General features: G+C 40.2%; 1 protein-coding gene across 3 annotated transcripts; it reads right to left on the minus strand.

Moving 5' to 3' along the window:
* Positions 1-432: 432 nt before the first annotated feature.
* stx16.S (syntaxin 16 S homeolog) lies at positions 433-15,257 on the minus strand. 3 transcript variants are annotated; one of them, XM_018237414.2, is made up of 9 exons: positions 14,970-15,257; positions 10,246-10,257; positions 8,801-8,908; positions 7,842-7,982; positions 6,323-6,485; positions 5,569-5,660; positions 2,578-2,721; positions 2,410-2,490; positions 433-1,001 (listed from the first exon to the last, which is right to left on the minus strand). In XM_018237414.2, exons 1-9 carry the CDS (start codon positions 15,093-15,095, stop codon positions 897-899), a joined length of 972 nt encoding a protein of 323 aa, XP_018092903.1. In that variant the 5' UTR covers positions 15,096-15,257; the 3' UTR covers positions 433-896.
* Between the last annotated feature and the right edge of the window lie 2,204 nt (positions 15,258-17,461).

Raw genomic sequence — 17,461 nt, forward strand, 5'->3', positions numbered from 1 at the left:
ACTGCTGGCATATGATCCAATACACTGGCCATGGGATGCATTAATCTGATCTCCAACTTGAGGAGCAATTCCTACTTCTCCATTCACAATGAACTGAGATAGAATATGCAGCCTGCCAGGGATCTTTATTAAAGGCAATAACTAAACTCTTAGGGAATAAAGGAGGTGGGGGAAGGGCAGTGTCAGACTAAGACACCGGGTGTCTACCAAAAACCATAGACCAGGGGCCACTCTCAGTACTATTATTCTTCCTCTCCTCACTCAACCTCTATTCTCCTAGTCTCTTTTCTTTACATATTATACTCTATTTTTCCATCTATTTAGCATCTTTGTTCTCATAGAAATAGGGAATGGCCATAAAATAGGCCAGATGTTTAGCAGCATGGGGCCCACTGGGACTTTTCCTTGTATCCCGGTGGTAGGGTTGCCACCTGGAAAAAAAATACCTATATATATTTTAACGTTTTTCCCTATTAATAACAGGCGGGTAAAATACCGGCCAGGTGGCAACCCTACCCAGTGGGCCAGTCCGACACTGGGGAAGGTCACTAGCAGCATTCAGAACCAGAACTCTGGGACAAAATCAGGAAAGACTTGATTTACATAATGCAGGAGTCATTCCTTTTCCAGAAGAGGGTCATACAATTTTTTGGTCCATAAGGTTTTTTTTTTTTATGAAGCAGAAATAAAGTCTCTTAGAAAAGAGATGGTAGTGCCAGCATGGATTCTTGCGCTCTCTTCTGGCTCATGCAAACATTTGAATCAGTTTATCAGCGCCCTTTCCAGACTTGAGTTCTTCTCCCAAACCATTTTGCAGAATGAGTTTCTTTACACACAAGAAAAAAAAAAATCTGTACTCAAATTCGAAATGTAAAAAAAATAAATAAAAGAATAACCTATTTGAACTTGACACCAATTAACACAACAATAAGGACTATCACGAGTACAAACAAAATTAAAATGATGAGCATCTTGCGGTTCTTCTTTTGGTATTGCTCTGCCTGCAAGACACAAAGAGATATAAGATAATAACCAGAACACAACGGTAGGTAATGGCATCTCCACAAATCAGAGCAGCAAATCCACAAATACCAAGTACCAACCTGGGCCTGAAGTAACAGATTCAGCCCAAAGACTATCTTAAAATCCTAACTGTAGTAGAGAATCCTAAACTCCCAGCATCCCCTACTTCCCTTCGTAAACTCCCAGCATCCCCTACTTCCCTTCCGAATCCTTTAAATAAGGTTAAATTTCACATTTTCTAATTGCCATCTATCTACAACAAATCACTTCATGAATACAAACACTAAAACATGCGCATAGTGCCATACGAATGATGTTTTTAAATAAAACATATCTGGACAACTGAACAGGACAAATGTTTTTTTATTCACAAACTATATATGTTTTTTTGTCGTACATTTGAATAGGCAAGTCGAGTTCACTATGGATATTTGCTAGGGATGCAGTGAATCCACTATTTTGAATTCGGCCGAACCCCCGAATCCTTCACGAAAGATTCGGCCGAAAATCGAACCGAATCCAAACCCTAATTTGTATATGAAAATTAGGGGTGGGAAGGGGAAAACATTTTTTACTTCCTTGTTTTGTGACAAAAAGTCACGCAATTTCCCTCCCCACCCCTAATTTGCCTATGCAAATTAGGATTTGGTTCGGCCAGGCAGAAGGATTCGGCCGAATCTGAAACCTGCTGAAAAAGGCTGAATCCCTAGCCGAATCCTGGATTCGGTGCATCCCTAATATTTGCATCCGTAATACAGGAAGGAAAAAATAAGGAACGTTATTGTATAAGAATTAGCCATGATGTGTGTCTTTACTACACTGGGCAGGTATACAGTATTGATATACTAAATAACCCAACTGCTCACCAGGGGATTCATCAGGCATTATATATGTGGGTGACAATGTTACATTCCAGATAAAGGGTGCACAATCTGTTGCCCCTGGCTTTCCACAACTGCTTATTGGGACCCTTTGTCTGCACTTTATACAGTGAAACCTCAATTTTACATCCCATGATTTTAAATTTCCCCTCATTTTACATTGTTGTTTTGTGGTCCCACCTATATATCATGCATAATACATTTCCCTGATTTTACACCATTTTGTCTGGTCCCCTAAAAAATGTAAAATGGGGGGGTTCTACTGTATATCACCCAATACTGTTATTGGATTTGTTGTTTGCAAACTAATAAAGGTTTTTAATTATTACCTGCTTTGAGTTCTGCAAGAATAACTTGCTTTCCCCATACAAGTACTACATATGAAAATAAAATCCCAGAAACCCTCTGCAGAAACTGAATGGCAAATTTATGAATCGAAAGTGTTACAACTAAAGCTGCAATGTGAGCAGAAGCCTCAGAGGAGCACTACTAAGATGATACCCACCTTCTGTAAGTGTTTCAAACCGTCCTCTGTTTTAACGCAGGCCTGTTCCACATTATAGTCAATTCTGTCCAGAACCGTGCCCTGTTTAAATAAAAAAGGCAAAACAGTAATGGAAGTTGTAGGGTTTTGAGCATAAAAACAATTGAAGTGGGACAGTGTGACACTCACCTGCTCTACCACCATTCCTGCCAGCTCTCTAAAGATCTCGTTCAGATCAGAGATTGACTGTACAATCTGGCGTAGCTCTCTCTCTCGTTCTTCCACCATTAATGTGTTCTGCTGTGCCAAGGCCAGCTGGTCCTCTGTAAAGCCCTGTAGGGTAGAACAAAAATGTATATATGTGTGTGTGTGTGTGTGTGTGTGTGTGTGTGTGTGTGTGTGTGTGTGTGTGTGTGTGTGTGTGTGTGTGTGTGTGTGTGTGTGTGTGTGTGTGTGTGTGTGTGTGTGTGTGTGTGTGTGTGTGTGTGTGTGTGTGTGTGTGTGTGTGTGTGTGTGTGTGTGTGTGTGTGTGTGTGTGTGTGTGTGTGTGTGTGTGTGTGTGTGTGTGTGTGTGTGTGTGTGTGTGTGTGTGTGTGTGTATATAGATATATATAGATATATATATATATAGATATATATATATAGATATATATATATATATATATATATATGCTACACTCTGTATTGCACTGCTACAGGAATAAAAGAGAACAAAGAGAATAATTTCCACATGCTGATGAGAAGGAGCAATCAGGTTGGCAAAACAGGTTTAGGAACTTCAAAGAACAATTACTTACAAAAGCAGAGCTATCAGGGGAAAACTTTTAGGGTAAGGCCACAATGGGCGTTTTGGGAAGATTTGGTCGCCTGGTGACTAATCGCCTCGTTTGGGGAGATTGGTCGCCGCAAAGACAAGGCGATTAGTCTCCCCGAAACGCCCAGTGTGACCTTACCCTTAGAGGCACATTTATCAAAGGTCGAATATTGAAATTCATGCGAATTATTATTTTTAACTCTAATAAATTCAAATATACTCGAAATTCGATTTGTGGGTTATTTAAAAAGTAAAATGGAATATCTAAAAATCTAACGAATATTTACCGTCCCGAAAACTCAAATTGAATTAGACTAAACTCAAAACGATGTTCAAATCGGTCCCTGGACCTTTCCCATTGACTTATACACGAACTCGGCAGGTTTTAGGTGGCGAATGGTTAGTTCGAATTTTTATTTGAAAAATCTCGAAAATTGGAATTCAATCGAGTTTAGATTATTCACAATTCAAATTTGAGAGTTTTGAACATAAAAAAACAAATCAAAAATTCAGATTTTCAATTTGACACTTAATAAATCTGTCCCTTAAAGTGGACCTGTCACCCAGACACATCTGTATAATACAAGTCCTTTTCACATTAAACATGAAATCCAATTTCTATTTTTTATTAAAGCATTCATAGCAGTTGTAAGCTCATTTAAAAATCTCAGCTGTCAACCCCAAATTGCCGCATATGCAGACTGTACCGGACCCTCAAGCCTGGGCCAACTATAGAATAAAGTATATTCAGGATATAATGTCAGATGGTAAGTTACTGGACTTTCAAACCCTGAAAGAGAGGTTCGATCTCCCCAATAAAATGTTTTTTAGGTATATCCAACTAAGACATGCCGCACAAGCCCAGTTCAAAGGGGTGATACTGAATACCGAGCCTACGCAGATAGAAAAAAGGGCACTAGCTAGCGTACACACCAAACACCTGTCCAGTTTTTATGCCATCCTGATTCTTGCGGGGAAGTCTCCACTGGGTAAACTACTTGAGAAGTGGCGTAAAGATATCCCTGAGTTAGACACTGACACTTGGAAAGAGGTCCTCGATTCTATTTTTGACCATATTGTGGCTTCCCGGGATAAAATGATACAATATAAGTTTTTACACAGAGCATATCTTACCCCTAGTGTGCTAGCCAAAATGTCCCCAACCCAGGTGGATGAATGCCCCAGGTGCCATCTCTCTCCAGCTGACTTCATGCACATGGTCTGGTCGTGTAATAAGCTACAAAGGTTCTGGAGGGAAATAGCACAGTATATGTCCGACATGATGGATACACCAATCATAGTGGAACCCCGGGGAATGCTTCTGAATCAAGTTGCGGATTTAGCTCCCACGGTAGCAGAGAAAGCATTGATTTCCATACTATTTGCTTATGCCCGTAAAGCCATCACTATGCAATGGAAGGCGCCTCAAGCCCCAAGTGTACATTTCTGGGAGACGCAGATTGCACATGCAGTACCACTGTACAAACTTCTCTATATCAGACGAGGTTGCCCGGCAAAGTTTGAGAAAATATGGTCCCCTTGGATTGACGCACACGATGGTCTCAATTAGAATTGAGGCAACTACCCTAATGTTTCCAAGGATAACCTAGACAAGAAAGGAATATATACATGCCTACTCAGACTTTTCCGCACCATAGGTAGAGTGCAATACAAACATAATGAAGCAGTGCAAAGTTAAGTTTAGTTGGGTTTATTGGATAGCTAGTAGCAAGGTAATTAAGGTAGTACATACAAGGTATAGAAGCTACAAATATGGTATAAGGATGTCATGACTATTGTAAACTGATTACAACGTTGTAATAATGTCTGTGTTTTCTGTATACTCTGAGCATCCATGTTAATGTACTGTATTGAACTAAATAAAAAAAAAAAACTTGTTAAAAAAAAAAAATCTCAGCTGTCAATCAAATATTGTCTGCCACTCTTCTAGGCGTGTCCACAAAAGGGCTCGTGCCTGCTTGCTATAATTATTTATTCCCAGACTGAAGGAAACAAGATTCAAATAATTTATATAGTGTAATTAAAGTTCATTTTGCTTGACTAATGTGATAAAATAGGATTTTTTTGGGTGACGGGTCCCCTTTAATGCACATTAATATTTTGAAGAGCATTTTTTTCGCGTCAGTATCATTTAAACAAAGAATCAGGCTTCAAATGCTACACATAATATATTGGTCGTCACTAGTCCAAGGCAACCATAACATTTTAACAGTGAAGATTTGTCTCTCAAAAGACGGCCCCTGTAGTTCCCTCTCTTCTTTGCTCTAGCTTAGTCAGCTGCCTGAGCAAGTCTTGTACAGATAATTAGCTTTAACTCCCTGCAATAAATGAGGGCCTGTGCTTACCCGATCGTACAGAGTATTGTCTTCCCCGTCATCAATGAGAGGAACCGATGTATCAAAGAAATGCTTAGATCTCTCTTCTCGATTTTTCATCCCTACAGACAAAAAGTAACAGTTGTGTTATAAACATATAGGATAGCGATTTAAAAGAGTTCAAGAAGAAAAGTGCCCCGCTTATATCAATTTATCAATTCCAACTGGTCATTTAGAGACACGTTTATCAAAGGTTTTTAAAAACTCCCATGAACTCGAAATTCGACCAATCGAAATGTATTAAAATAAAAAATCTAATTTCCTAAACTCGGATGAATAGGATCGACTGAAAACTCGAATCGAATTTGAATTGAGTTTTAAAAACTCGATTCGACTTTTTTCTCCGAAAAAAACTTGCATGTTAGGAAGGCTGCAAACAACTCAAACTTGATCTCAGGACGTCTCCCACTGACTTAAACATCAATTCATCAGGTTTTAAGTGGCAAATAGTCAAATTTTAGTTCTGAAAGGGCCAGTTTATGATAAATCTCGAAAATCTAACTTTTAAAAAAAACTTGAATCAAATTTGAACAATTCCCTAGTCGAATTGGCCGTAAAAAATCGAAAATTTGAATTAGAAATTTGAATTTTCAATTCGACCCTTGATAAGTCTGCCCCTAGAAACTATTATCTTTCTATACAATTATATTAACCGTGCGTTTGCAAAATTGGTTATTAGCTGTACAAAATCACTAATCTCACTTGAGTAATAGGAAATACTTACTTTTCAGATACCCAGACTGCACATGTCGGAAGTTGGTTGAAAGGTCCTGAAGTGACTGTGCCAATGAAGCTACCACATTCCTTAGTAATCGCTCTTCCTGCTCTGTGCAGTGGCGTGACCGACTCTGTAAGGACTGCACAGATCGCTGACAGCGGTGAAACATCTGCAGGAAAGCAACTGTTAGTGCTCTGGGTCAAACAATATGACACTTTCCATGCACACATATATTATATATTGAATACAGTACCCCCTCTTGTAAATTATAAGGATATTATAAGTTACTGAGGAGTTTCATAATATAAAAACACGAGGCAGAAGGTCGAGTGTTTTTATACAGGTCATGGAACTCTGGGGTAACTTCTAATATCCTCATATTTTGCAACTGGGGGTACTTTATTTATTATAATAATACACAAGTTTCAGTGAATCATGTGACAAATGACAACAGAACTCACCATTTATAAGGATATAATTTACAAGATAGTCATGGCTTTTGTGTATTATATATATATATATATATATATATATATAAATATATGGACAAACAATCCCTGTTTTGTTTAAAGGGTAAGGCATTTTTCAGTAGCAGTATGCACAAAATGTCGCTGTCTTAAATATATTGATAATGGGTTGAGTGCAGAGGAATCTTGTATTTGTCTATATATATATATATATATATATATATATATATATATATAGTCTAAGTGTACACAGGGAAGACAAATCACATAAATCTATACAGAATCATATCAGGACAAAGAGCTTAAGTGCTATGTGGTAAGAGACAGTGGGAAGGAGGACCCTGCCCCGTAGAGCTTACAGTCTAAGTGGATGGGAGGCTAACATATAGGCACAAATCCGCTTGGAATAAATGATTCCTGGACCAGCACTGCCCTTCACATGCAATTTAGGGGAGGGAAAGGAAAACTTTTTTTTTTTTTTACTATCTTGTTTTGTGATAAAAAGTCACGCGATTTCCCTTCCCAACCCTAATTTACATATGCAAATTAGAATTTGGTTGGGCCAGGCACAATGATCCTGGCCGAATCCCGAATCAAATCCTGGATTTGGTGCATCACTACCTATAAGCACCTCTGTTAACATGAGCAAAACCAACAATATGTCTTTTCAATTAATTAAAATATTAAAATGTATGTTATTATTAGTATACAGCAGTAATGGAAAATGTTTTGCTTTCACACTTGCTAACTCCCCTGTAATAAGATGAGCTAGTTTAAATAGTGATAATGACCTCTGTATAAATTGCCTATATTCATCCCTTTGGTGCGACTGTTTGTGCAGACAGTAGTGAATTTTGCAAGGGGTTATCTGTGCATTGGTAATATGACTGACTGCCGCACTATAACCAGGGAGTTGGATATGTGGAGTAGCTTCAGTTTCTCTGTTTAGCTTAAGAAATAACAAGAACCAGATTTAAAAAACAGGTAAAAACACTATCCATTGCCCCTCGTGTAGCACAAAGGGGGGATACATAAGCGTGGGTATGGAGCTACATTACCTGCGTGATCTCCTGAGTAGCTATTTCAATGGCATGCTCTTCCTCTGTGCTGTCATCTAACGTTGGCCGGTTCATGTGCTTGTCATGCACACTGGCCAGGTCTTTCATTTTCTGTTTTATCCTTGTGACCTCGTACTGGATCTAAAGACACATCGGAATAACACAGCCCAGGAGACAGATAAACAAGTTACTTTTCTCACTTTTCAGGAGTGGGGGTTGCTATTGGATGCTCATGTTCAAAGACCAATGGGTTTTTCCGGGTGTGATCAGCAGCTTGGATCATCTGTTATCCACAGCTTCAACACATGGGGGCAGAATGAGTGCACTATAGCTTAAAGGGGAACTCCAGCTTCCAAACCAAAATTTGATAAAGAGGCTCACATAACACAGAAACCCCTTATATACCAATCACAGTTACCTGTTTCATCAAAAGGCATGAATAAATGCCATTTTCTATGCTGAAATCCAGCTGTTTAACAGTTCTTCTCCTTCTGCATCATTTGAAATCCTGGCAGGGAAGGAGGGACTAAACACTGATGTTACAAATTGTAACAACTTCTCCACAGCTTACAGACAGCATGCAGGAACTACATAACCCACAATGCATTGCACTGTGATGTTCCATTCCTTATTGAAATCACGTGTGCAGTGAATTGCGGGCTTTGTAGGATGCAGGCTAAGGACAGATGGCCGTTGACACGAAGTAACAGTAGTCAGTCAGCTCAGCAAAGTAGTCAGACAGATCAGCAGGAGAGCAGGGGGCTAGGCTTAGGGAACTGTTCCAAACCATAAAAAATCATGAAAAGTCTGCATATTTTTTTAATTGATGTATATTGCAAAGTTGCTTGAAATTATGTTTACTTTTCAAAAAGCTTAAGTTATGTTTGTGTGGAGTTCCCCTTTAAGAGCATATATCAGGGACAAGTTCACAGAGAGGAAGGGCAAAGGCGCAACCTTACCTCTTCCACCCCATCCACCCATTTTGGAGGGAGACGTTTGGTCACACCAATGGATGCCTCAGGATCCAAGCTCAGGCCTGACACCAATGCCATACGATCATCGGCCAGCTGGAAAACAGAAAGGGAGTGTAAGTTTCCTATTCATCCAATAACTGTTCTGTCGTCTGCAGACTCAGTACCAATCACAAGAAAGTAGGTATCTACTACGATGTAGCAGTTTCCCTGGAAAGCCATTTCTCTTTGAAACCCTTATTCCCTTATCTGGGACTACAGGGAACCATATAAAACCGCTGGAGGCCTGCCAGTAGAGTCCTGCAGCGGTCGGGTACCCGTGGGTTACCCGCAAAAAAGTGGGTACCCTGCAGAATGAGGGTAGGATGTTCAGGCGAGGGTATAGATGCGGGTTTGCGGGTTGAAGGTCTCATCTTATATTATATTGTCTATATTTTATAAAACTTGTTTCTGTCCACGCCCACTTTTGATGCCACTTCCAGTTTTCAGCAACACCACTTTGATGGTGGTCGGCGGGTTGCGGATACGGTAGTTGCGGGTCCGGGTAAATATATGGGTTGCGGCTCAGGCTGCGGGTTTGGGTCTTAGAAATCGGTTCCACGCAGGACTCTGCTGGCGAACTTCACTTACTTATCGTCTCAGGACCCAAACTAGAGTCCTGCGCGGGTCCATTTTTTGGAACCCAACCCGTACCCGCAACCTGCAATCCGCATCCTGGAACCGTATTCTTACCCGCTTGGACCCGCAAGTACCTTATCCGCAACCAGGACCCGCAGACCATCAAGAATAAGGAAGTGCCGTCATTGTAAACCGGAAGTGACATCATCGGAAGTAGGCATGATCAGAAAAAAAAAGGAGTAAAAATTGCTAGACCCGTGGCCCGTCCCACTACCAAACCGCGTCTATACCCGCAACCCGCAGTTTTTTGCGGGTAACCCGTGGGTACCCGACCCGCTGCAGGGCTCTACCCCAAACATTGGTAGAGAGGGTGCATCAGCAGGTTAGACTTTCAAATATGCCAATGTATATCTATAGTACATGAATATCAGTTGGATTGCTCGCAGGGGGGAACCATGTGATAAGGACAAGTAACTCCCCAATATTGTGTGTGCCATAACCCTTAGAAGACCAATTTGGCAGTAATAATGCAAATATAAGAGAACTGCTTTCCATAAGGGAAAAACATCCCAACAAGTACCTGGATTCCCTTTCCAATGAGTCCAGAGCCTGCTGATAGCAACTGAGTATATGCATTATATATTACACCCAGAGTGGTGCAGCATCATGAAGGCTTGGCTGGCAATGGTAACTGCAGAGAGCTCTTATTAATTTCTATTGGGCACGACGTGTGGTGTAAAAGAACCCGGGACGTACTACAACTCCCAACAGCTGGCAAGCATTCCCTTCTCTCTATACCTCTATAAAGCTCATACCTCATCCAGCTCCTGAGTGCAGATCCATCAGAAACCAGGCAGGAGGAACAGCAAAGTAGGACAGGAAAGAGAAAGAAATTCAGGTCAGCACCAATCAATGTAAAGCCTGATTTGTTCCAAGGAGAGAATATGTCACAAATAATCTTTCAGAAACAAAGAAACAAATGATTAATTAGTGCAGTAATTGGGAAGCACCAATCCCACAATTACCATTAAGAACAATGCAGAAGAGAAGTAATGATTGCAATAAAGCCAAGTATGATTGCTGCCAGTATCAGAATGGGTTTGGAGAGGAACTGGTAGGCCAAACACTGTCGGTGTTTAATCTGGTAGCTTTGAAAAAACTGGTTCCATTTAAAGGGAAAGATTGATCTACGTTGATCTAGTCTGTCTCAATGATGATGACATATTATTGATCGCCAATCCAATAAGCAGTGATCGAAATGCCAAAGATGCTAATGTTGTCTGGTTCTCCGTGTGTCCCTTCTCTCGGAAATGAAATAGATTGATTTTAAATGCAGTTTTAATAAGTAAATTTGAAAGTGCAATTTTATTATTTATTAAATGCTTTAACGACATTTCTGCACATATCGCTCGTTTATTGTCCACTAAGGTATATCGGTAGTAATTTGATGAGAGAGGTTGATAAGCAGAATATGTTTTTATATCTGTGAGTATGATCATCTATCACAACTAATGCTGGTCGAAGTTTGGGTACCAACCATTTTTTAAGCTCCCTTATTTTTGAAATACAATTTTCACTTATGTTTCGTGTAGGTTTGATGCAATCACTTTTACCTTTGTGTTATTTTGAAATAAATAAGTTCTTACTGTGGTTCTGACACTGATAAGAGTGAATGGAGTCACACCGAGGGTGTGTACACAGTAAGGGTAAGGCCACACGAGGAGATTCGGGGAGATTTTGTTGCCTAGCGACTAATCACCTTGTCTTTTGAGCAACTATCTCCCCGAACTAAGGCAACTTTGGGCATCGCCGCCTGTGCATTAGCACAGGCGACTTTTCATTGCAGCCTATGGGAAAAAAGCTGAGGCAGTCCAGGGAGATAGTTGCTCAAAAGACGAGGCGATTAGTCGCTAGGCGACAAAATCTCCTCGTGTGGACTAGCCCCAAGAAGGCTACACTATATATTCTTTTCTCTTAAAGGAATGTTCAGCAACTTTCTTTGGAATTGTGTATTTGGAGGTGGAAGAGAAGCTTACTTATTGCCGGACAGGGAATAACTTTATTTGGAACTTAATTTTGAGTCAGCACTGCACTGGTCTAAACATTTCCTGCAGCAGACAAGCAAAACGATTCCACTTGTCTCTGGTTTTGTCAATAACTAGTTCACATTTCCCAGTATGAGGTGTAACCATATTGGCAGAATAATGTATTAGATATTACAGTACAATGCAAGAGAAAAGACCTGCACTTCTCTGCTCCCCATTCTCGGAATTGTACAGGTATGGGATACGTTATCCGGAAACTCACTATACAGAAAGTTTGGAATTAGTGAAAGGCCATCTCCCTTAGACTCCAATTTATCCAAATAATCCAAATTCAAAAAAGATTTCCTTTATCTCTGTAATAATAAATCAGTAGCTTGTACTTCTGATATAATGGATCTTTATTGGAAGCAAACCCAGCCTATTGGGTTTACTTAATGTTTATATGATTTTCTAGTAGACTTAAGGTATGAAGATCCAAATTATGGACAGTCCCAGGTCCCGAGCATTCTGGACAACAGGTCCCATACCTGTATAGCCTTTCAGAGACCAGAAGTAAACAAAAAGGCAGAACTTCCCCATTAACATGCTTCTACTTCAATTATAAGCAATGGTCGGGGATCATTCAGTAATTTGTATCTTCATAAAGATATTTTCTACTAGAAAATCATGTAAACAATAAATAAACCCAATAGGCTGCAATTCAATAAGGATTAATTATATCTTAGTTTGGATCAAGAACAAGGTACAGTTTTATTATTACAGAGAAAACGGAAATCATTTAAAAAATTTGGATTCGAGGTTTTTCCCAAAAAAAACTTTGATTTTTCAAAGTCCCCCCATTGACTCCAAATAGGTTCTAGGAGGTCCCCCATAGGCTAAAACAGCAATTCCACAGTCAAATTTTTCTATTTTTTTGGCAAATTCAAATCGAATTTGGACTATTCCCTAGTCGAAGTACACAAAAATAGCTCGAAATTCGAGTTTTTAAAATTCACCTCAACCTTTGATAAATCTGCCCCAAAGTGTAGATGCTTAAAGGCAAAAGAAAAGTCACAGATACAAAAAGGCACTTACGATAAGTGCACAACACACCTTACACTGGGGGAATATTCCCCAGAACAGCACACGACTGAGCCACCTTGGACAGATAAAGGTTTCCTAAAAAGCCCCCAAATAACCCAAATTAGGCTCAGGGTACAAATGAATGTGAATGAGGATACATTAATAATGAATAATAACGACAACAAAACAGAAGTCCGGATTCTGTCCAAGCACTGAGGATCCTGGAAAGTTCCACACTGATGGAACCCAACCTGTTTCCCAGATGAATGATACAATCACTGGCTTCATAGTTCAGCTATTCCTCTTTGCACTGCTGTGACAAGTATGCTGGACAGAGACACCCACAATCTGGACTGATGTAACCAAGTAATACCCCTAATTAGTACTGATATAGCCAAGACATCCTTAATTTATGCAGATATAAGTGAGAGGTCCCTATCTATACTGATATAAAAGCGACATCCTTAGATATGGGACCTGTTATCCAGAATGCTTGGGACCTGGAGTTTTCCAGATAAGGGATCCTTCCATAATTTGTATCTTCATACCTTATGTCTACTAGAAAATCATGTAAACATCAGATAAACCCGATAGGCTGATTTTACTTCCAATAAGGATTAATTATATCTTAGTTGGGATCAAGTACAAGGTACAATTTTATTAATACAGGGAAAAAGGAAATAACTTTTAAAAATCTGGATTATTTAGATATAATGGAGTCTACGAGTGACGGCGTTTCCATAATTTGGAGCTTTCTGGATAACAGCTTTCCGGATAATGGATCCCATATACTGATAGAAGCTAGCCATCCCTAGTTTTACTACCATAATCTATACTGATATAATAGAGACATCCATAGTCTATACTGATATAATAGAGAGATCCATAATCTATACTGATAAAATAGAGCCATCCATAATCGATACTGATAAAATAGAGCCACCCATAATCTATACTGATATAATAGAGCCATGCATAATATGTACTGATAAAATAGAGCCACCCATAATCTGTACTGATATAAGCAACATCATACTCTATACTGATATAATAGACACATCCATAGTCTATACTGATATAATAGAGAGATCCATAATCTATACTGATATAATAGAGAGATCCATAATCTATACTGATATAATAGAGATCCATAATCTATACTGATATAATAGAGAGATCCATAATCTATACTGATATAATAGAGAGATCCATAATCTATACTGATATAATAGAGAGATCCATAATCTATACTGATATAATAGAGAGATCCATAGTCTATACTGATATAATAAAGACATCCATAGTCTATACTGATATAAGCGAGACATCTATACTGAAGTAACCGAGACTCCCCTAATCTGTTCAGATATGTCACTATGGAAACAGGGAGACCAGAAAATTCGCAACACTGTGAAAGTTCACCTAATGCATTGAAGTGTACGGGCGTCAAACTTTTGGGACGCGCAAAAACATTTTTTTTTTCACCCATTGGAATCTATGGGCGTCTTTTTTTGCAGCAAAAAATTTTTTGTTCATGGCTAGTGCTGAGGCAGAGGGAGCTCCCATCTTCCCAAATCTCTCATCCACAAATGGCTCATGCAACGATCACAGCCATGCGCATGCAGCTATTTGCATAATGAAAGAAATGCAATTCCTAATGTCCATTCACTCCTCATTCTAATTGGGTTTTATAGTTACGTGCAAATGTCTTTGCTGCGGTTTGTCTCTTTATTCTCTTTCCACTGCTGAGTCTGACTCCTGAAACAATGCAGCAGCTACTTGACAGACCTGGAAAAAGACCAGGCTTCTGCTACATTGTCAAAACCAGAGAACGCGAGACCGATCATTTCATAGTGTGACATTTTCTTTCATTATGCTACAAGAAATAAGAAGCCAAACAGTTTTTGGGTGGCATTTGCTACAAATGGGCACATTTTGTCTGTCAGTTAAGCAATTGCTGCTGATTAGACCTGATTAGCCACCAAATCATATGTGCATATTTGTGCCCTGCACCCTGGGCAATGTGGGTGATCATTAAGGTGAGTTGTGGGTGTTATTTGGGGGCTAGTTTAGCTCTAACCTAATCAGCATGACATTCCTGATCATGTAGCAGTGACACACACATGCTGCAAAAGTAAAGAGACACCAGAAGGGCTGCCCCATTAACAACATTAAACCAGTTGCTGCTGCCAAACTACAACTCCCAGAATCCCCCTTGAGTCAGCCAAAGAATTGTTGCCCTCCAGCAGCTGCACAAACACAACTGGCCACAGAATGGGCCCTCACTCCATGCAGAGTTTGCAGACCCTCCCCCGCCGCAAACAGGAACCTACGAAGCTAAGGGATCCCGGGCCTACGAACTGTTCTACATGAGCAGCCACAGGTGAGACACCCCATAGAGAAACAACACACCCGGTGTCACACAGACTCACCGCTCCCGAGCTCCGCGCACTCCCCGGGCGCCTCTCATTACTCACTTGCTCGGCCAGAATGTGCCGGTTATGGGCCGCATTGTTCCGTAATAGCAAGAAGGCGTCGGTCAGCCGGCGGGTCGCCATAGTCAGGTTTCAGCCCACTCCTACCCTCCCCAGTACCGGACACTCAAACCTGAGAGACCCGCCACCGCCTTAGCCCCTCCGACCTGCTCCCGGTTCCCTGCATTCCACAGAGACAAGCACGAAACTACACTTCCGCCCCTGTCACAGATACTTCCGCCTCCAACGCCGGAAGTCTCTCCCCTTTCCGCCTCCCCAAAGGAATTATTCTCTGCAGGGTTGGCTACTAATTTAAAGCCCAGGAGGGGTTTGAAAGTACAAATTAGCCAAGGTACGGATTTGGTCTACTTTTTGGGCTGGTTTGTACTTTGGAAACCAGCCACAATTTTTTCTTGCCCTAATGTGCCAAACCTGCTTCTGCCAATCCATGTTGGGTGATGTAGTTTTTGTTTAACAATTTGCCTACAGCCAAGTTTAATGTAAGACTACAATACCCAGCATGCAATGGGACTGACTTGTGTAGAAGACAGGTGTTACCAGATTTTGGGCTTTGCATGCACTGCACCCCAGTCCCCCATCCCTCTTGAAGTATATTATCCCATTGTGCTTCTTCTGTCACTTAGGTCCCAACTAGCATCACTTTATGCCTCAAGATTTAAGTTCTTACATTTATCATACCTCCCAACATTTTGGAAGTAAAAAGAGGGACAACATTTTTTTTCCCGCACGTAGCGCAGCAATTTCTTTGACCACACCCCTTTCTGTGGCCACACCCCCTAATTACCATGTTTGTTTTACAAAATTTGGCAGGTGATGAAAGTTTGAAAATATTTCTTCTTATCTAAACTGTGTTTTTGTGTCTCAAAATTGTTACAAAGTATCTTATTTGCACCTGGTGGCTGTTCTGGGCTGTCTGCTAAAAGCCAATTAAGTGAGAAACGTTGTTTCTTTTTCTGGCTGTTCAGTGCATAGAAAAGAGGGACTTTCTAGTACAAATGAGGGACTGCGGGTTGAGCTGTCAAAAGAGGGACTGTCCCTCCGAAAAAGAGACAGTTGGGAGGTATGCATTTTCTGAACAGTTAACTCACTCTTAAGTACTGCTGTTTTCTATCAAGATGGATGTTGGGAGTTGCAGGTCAAAGATTCCTGCAGGACCAAATGTGCCCTATTTATAAGACAGGGTTCTCTCCCTGTGTACTTATATATATATATATATATATATATATATATATATATATATATATATACACACAATTAAAGGACATGTAAACCCTCAAAACAAATTAATGTATAATTGGTCTGGTGAGCACTTTTGCTGTTTGTGGTAAGGTTGTTTTTCTCGTTTTCAGGATTTCAGCAGTTTGTACCCTACTAATGTAATGACACAAAAGCAACAGCGCCACCTGCTGTTTATTTCATCCAAGCGACCACAGTCGGGAGATAATGAAGTTAGTGTGAAGAGGAAAGTCTTGTGATATTGCTATGCACACTTCCTTTTCTGAGCAGAGCAACGCCTCAAGAGTTTCCTTTTCTCACTAACTTCACTTCTATCTGACAAACAGCAGCTGTTTCAGCTTCACTGTATTAGCAGTGCAAATACTGCTCATGTCTTGAAAACACAGAAGGGAATAACTCTTCCCGTGGAAGGGTTAATTCTTCAGTATTGTGCAGTCTCCCATTTCCAGCACTGCTGTTATTTAAAGTGTCCGACTCTGGAGCTGGAGCAGCCAGCCAAGCGATGTTCCCTTTAATCCTAATTATTTTGCTGTGCCGGACCCATGGAGCCACGTGCATTGTTGTCCTTTAGCTTTTGTTATTCTGTTACACCCTGCTGCATTTGTATGAAATATGTCATGTGACCAGGGTGATGCAAAGAAAAATGCCCCCCCATGTTCAGAATATGCGAGAGTCAAATGTGTCCCTCCATGCTGACTCCTCAACAGTCGAGCAATAACCAGCCGACTAACAACCTGAAGGTGAATGGACCTGTCTGCTACATTTGTTCAAGAGTCGGAACCAGAAAGCAGAGGGATATGCGCATACTGCTTTTAAAATCAATGGCATTTACAGATAAATTTAAAGCCACTGGAAAAGTGAAATTGCAATCCATGTACTGGACTCGTTTATTAAAAAAAGAAAAAAAAAGAAAAGTTATATGGTTTTTATTTAAGCAACACTTTTGAAATATTAAATCTCAGACTGACTGCGCTCATCATCATCATCATGAATTATTGATAAAAGCACCAGCTCATTCACTCCTGTCGATTTCGAGTGCAGAGAAACTCAGCAGGCTCCTCCCACAAAATGTGAATTTATTTTTATTGGTTGGTTTTTTACAAATGTGTATATTTTGGATTTGGATTTTTCAATGAACTTGTCCAACACAACCACTCGTTATCTCAGCAGTCAGCCTGAAGTGTGATAAATAA

This window comes from Xenopus laevis, chromosome 9_10S, assembly GCF_017654675.1.
Source record: "Xenopus laevis strain J_2021 chromosome 9_10S, Xenopus_laevis_v10.1, whole genome shotgun sequence".
Taxonomy (NCBI): domain Eukaryota; kingdom Metazoa; phylum Chordata; class Amphibia; order Anura; family Pipidae; genus Xenopus; species Xenopus laevis.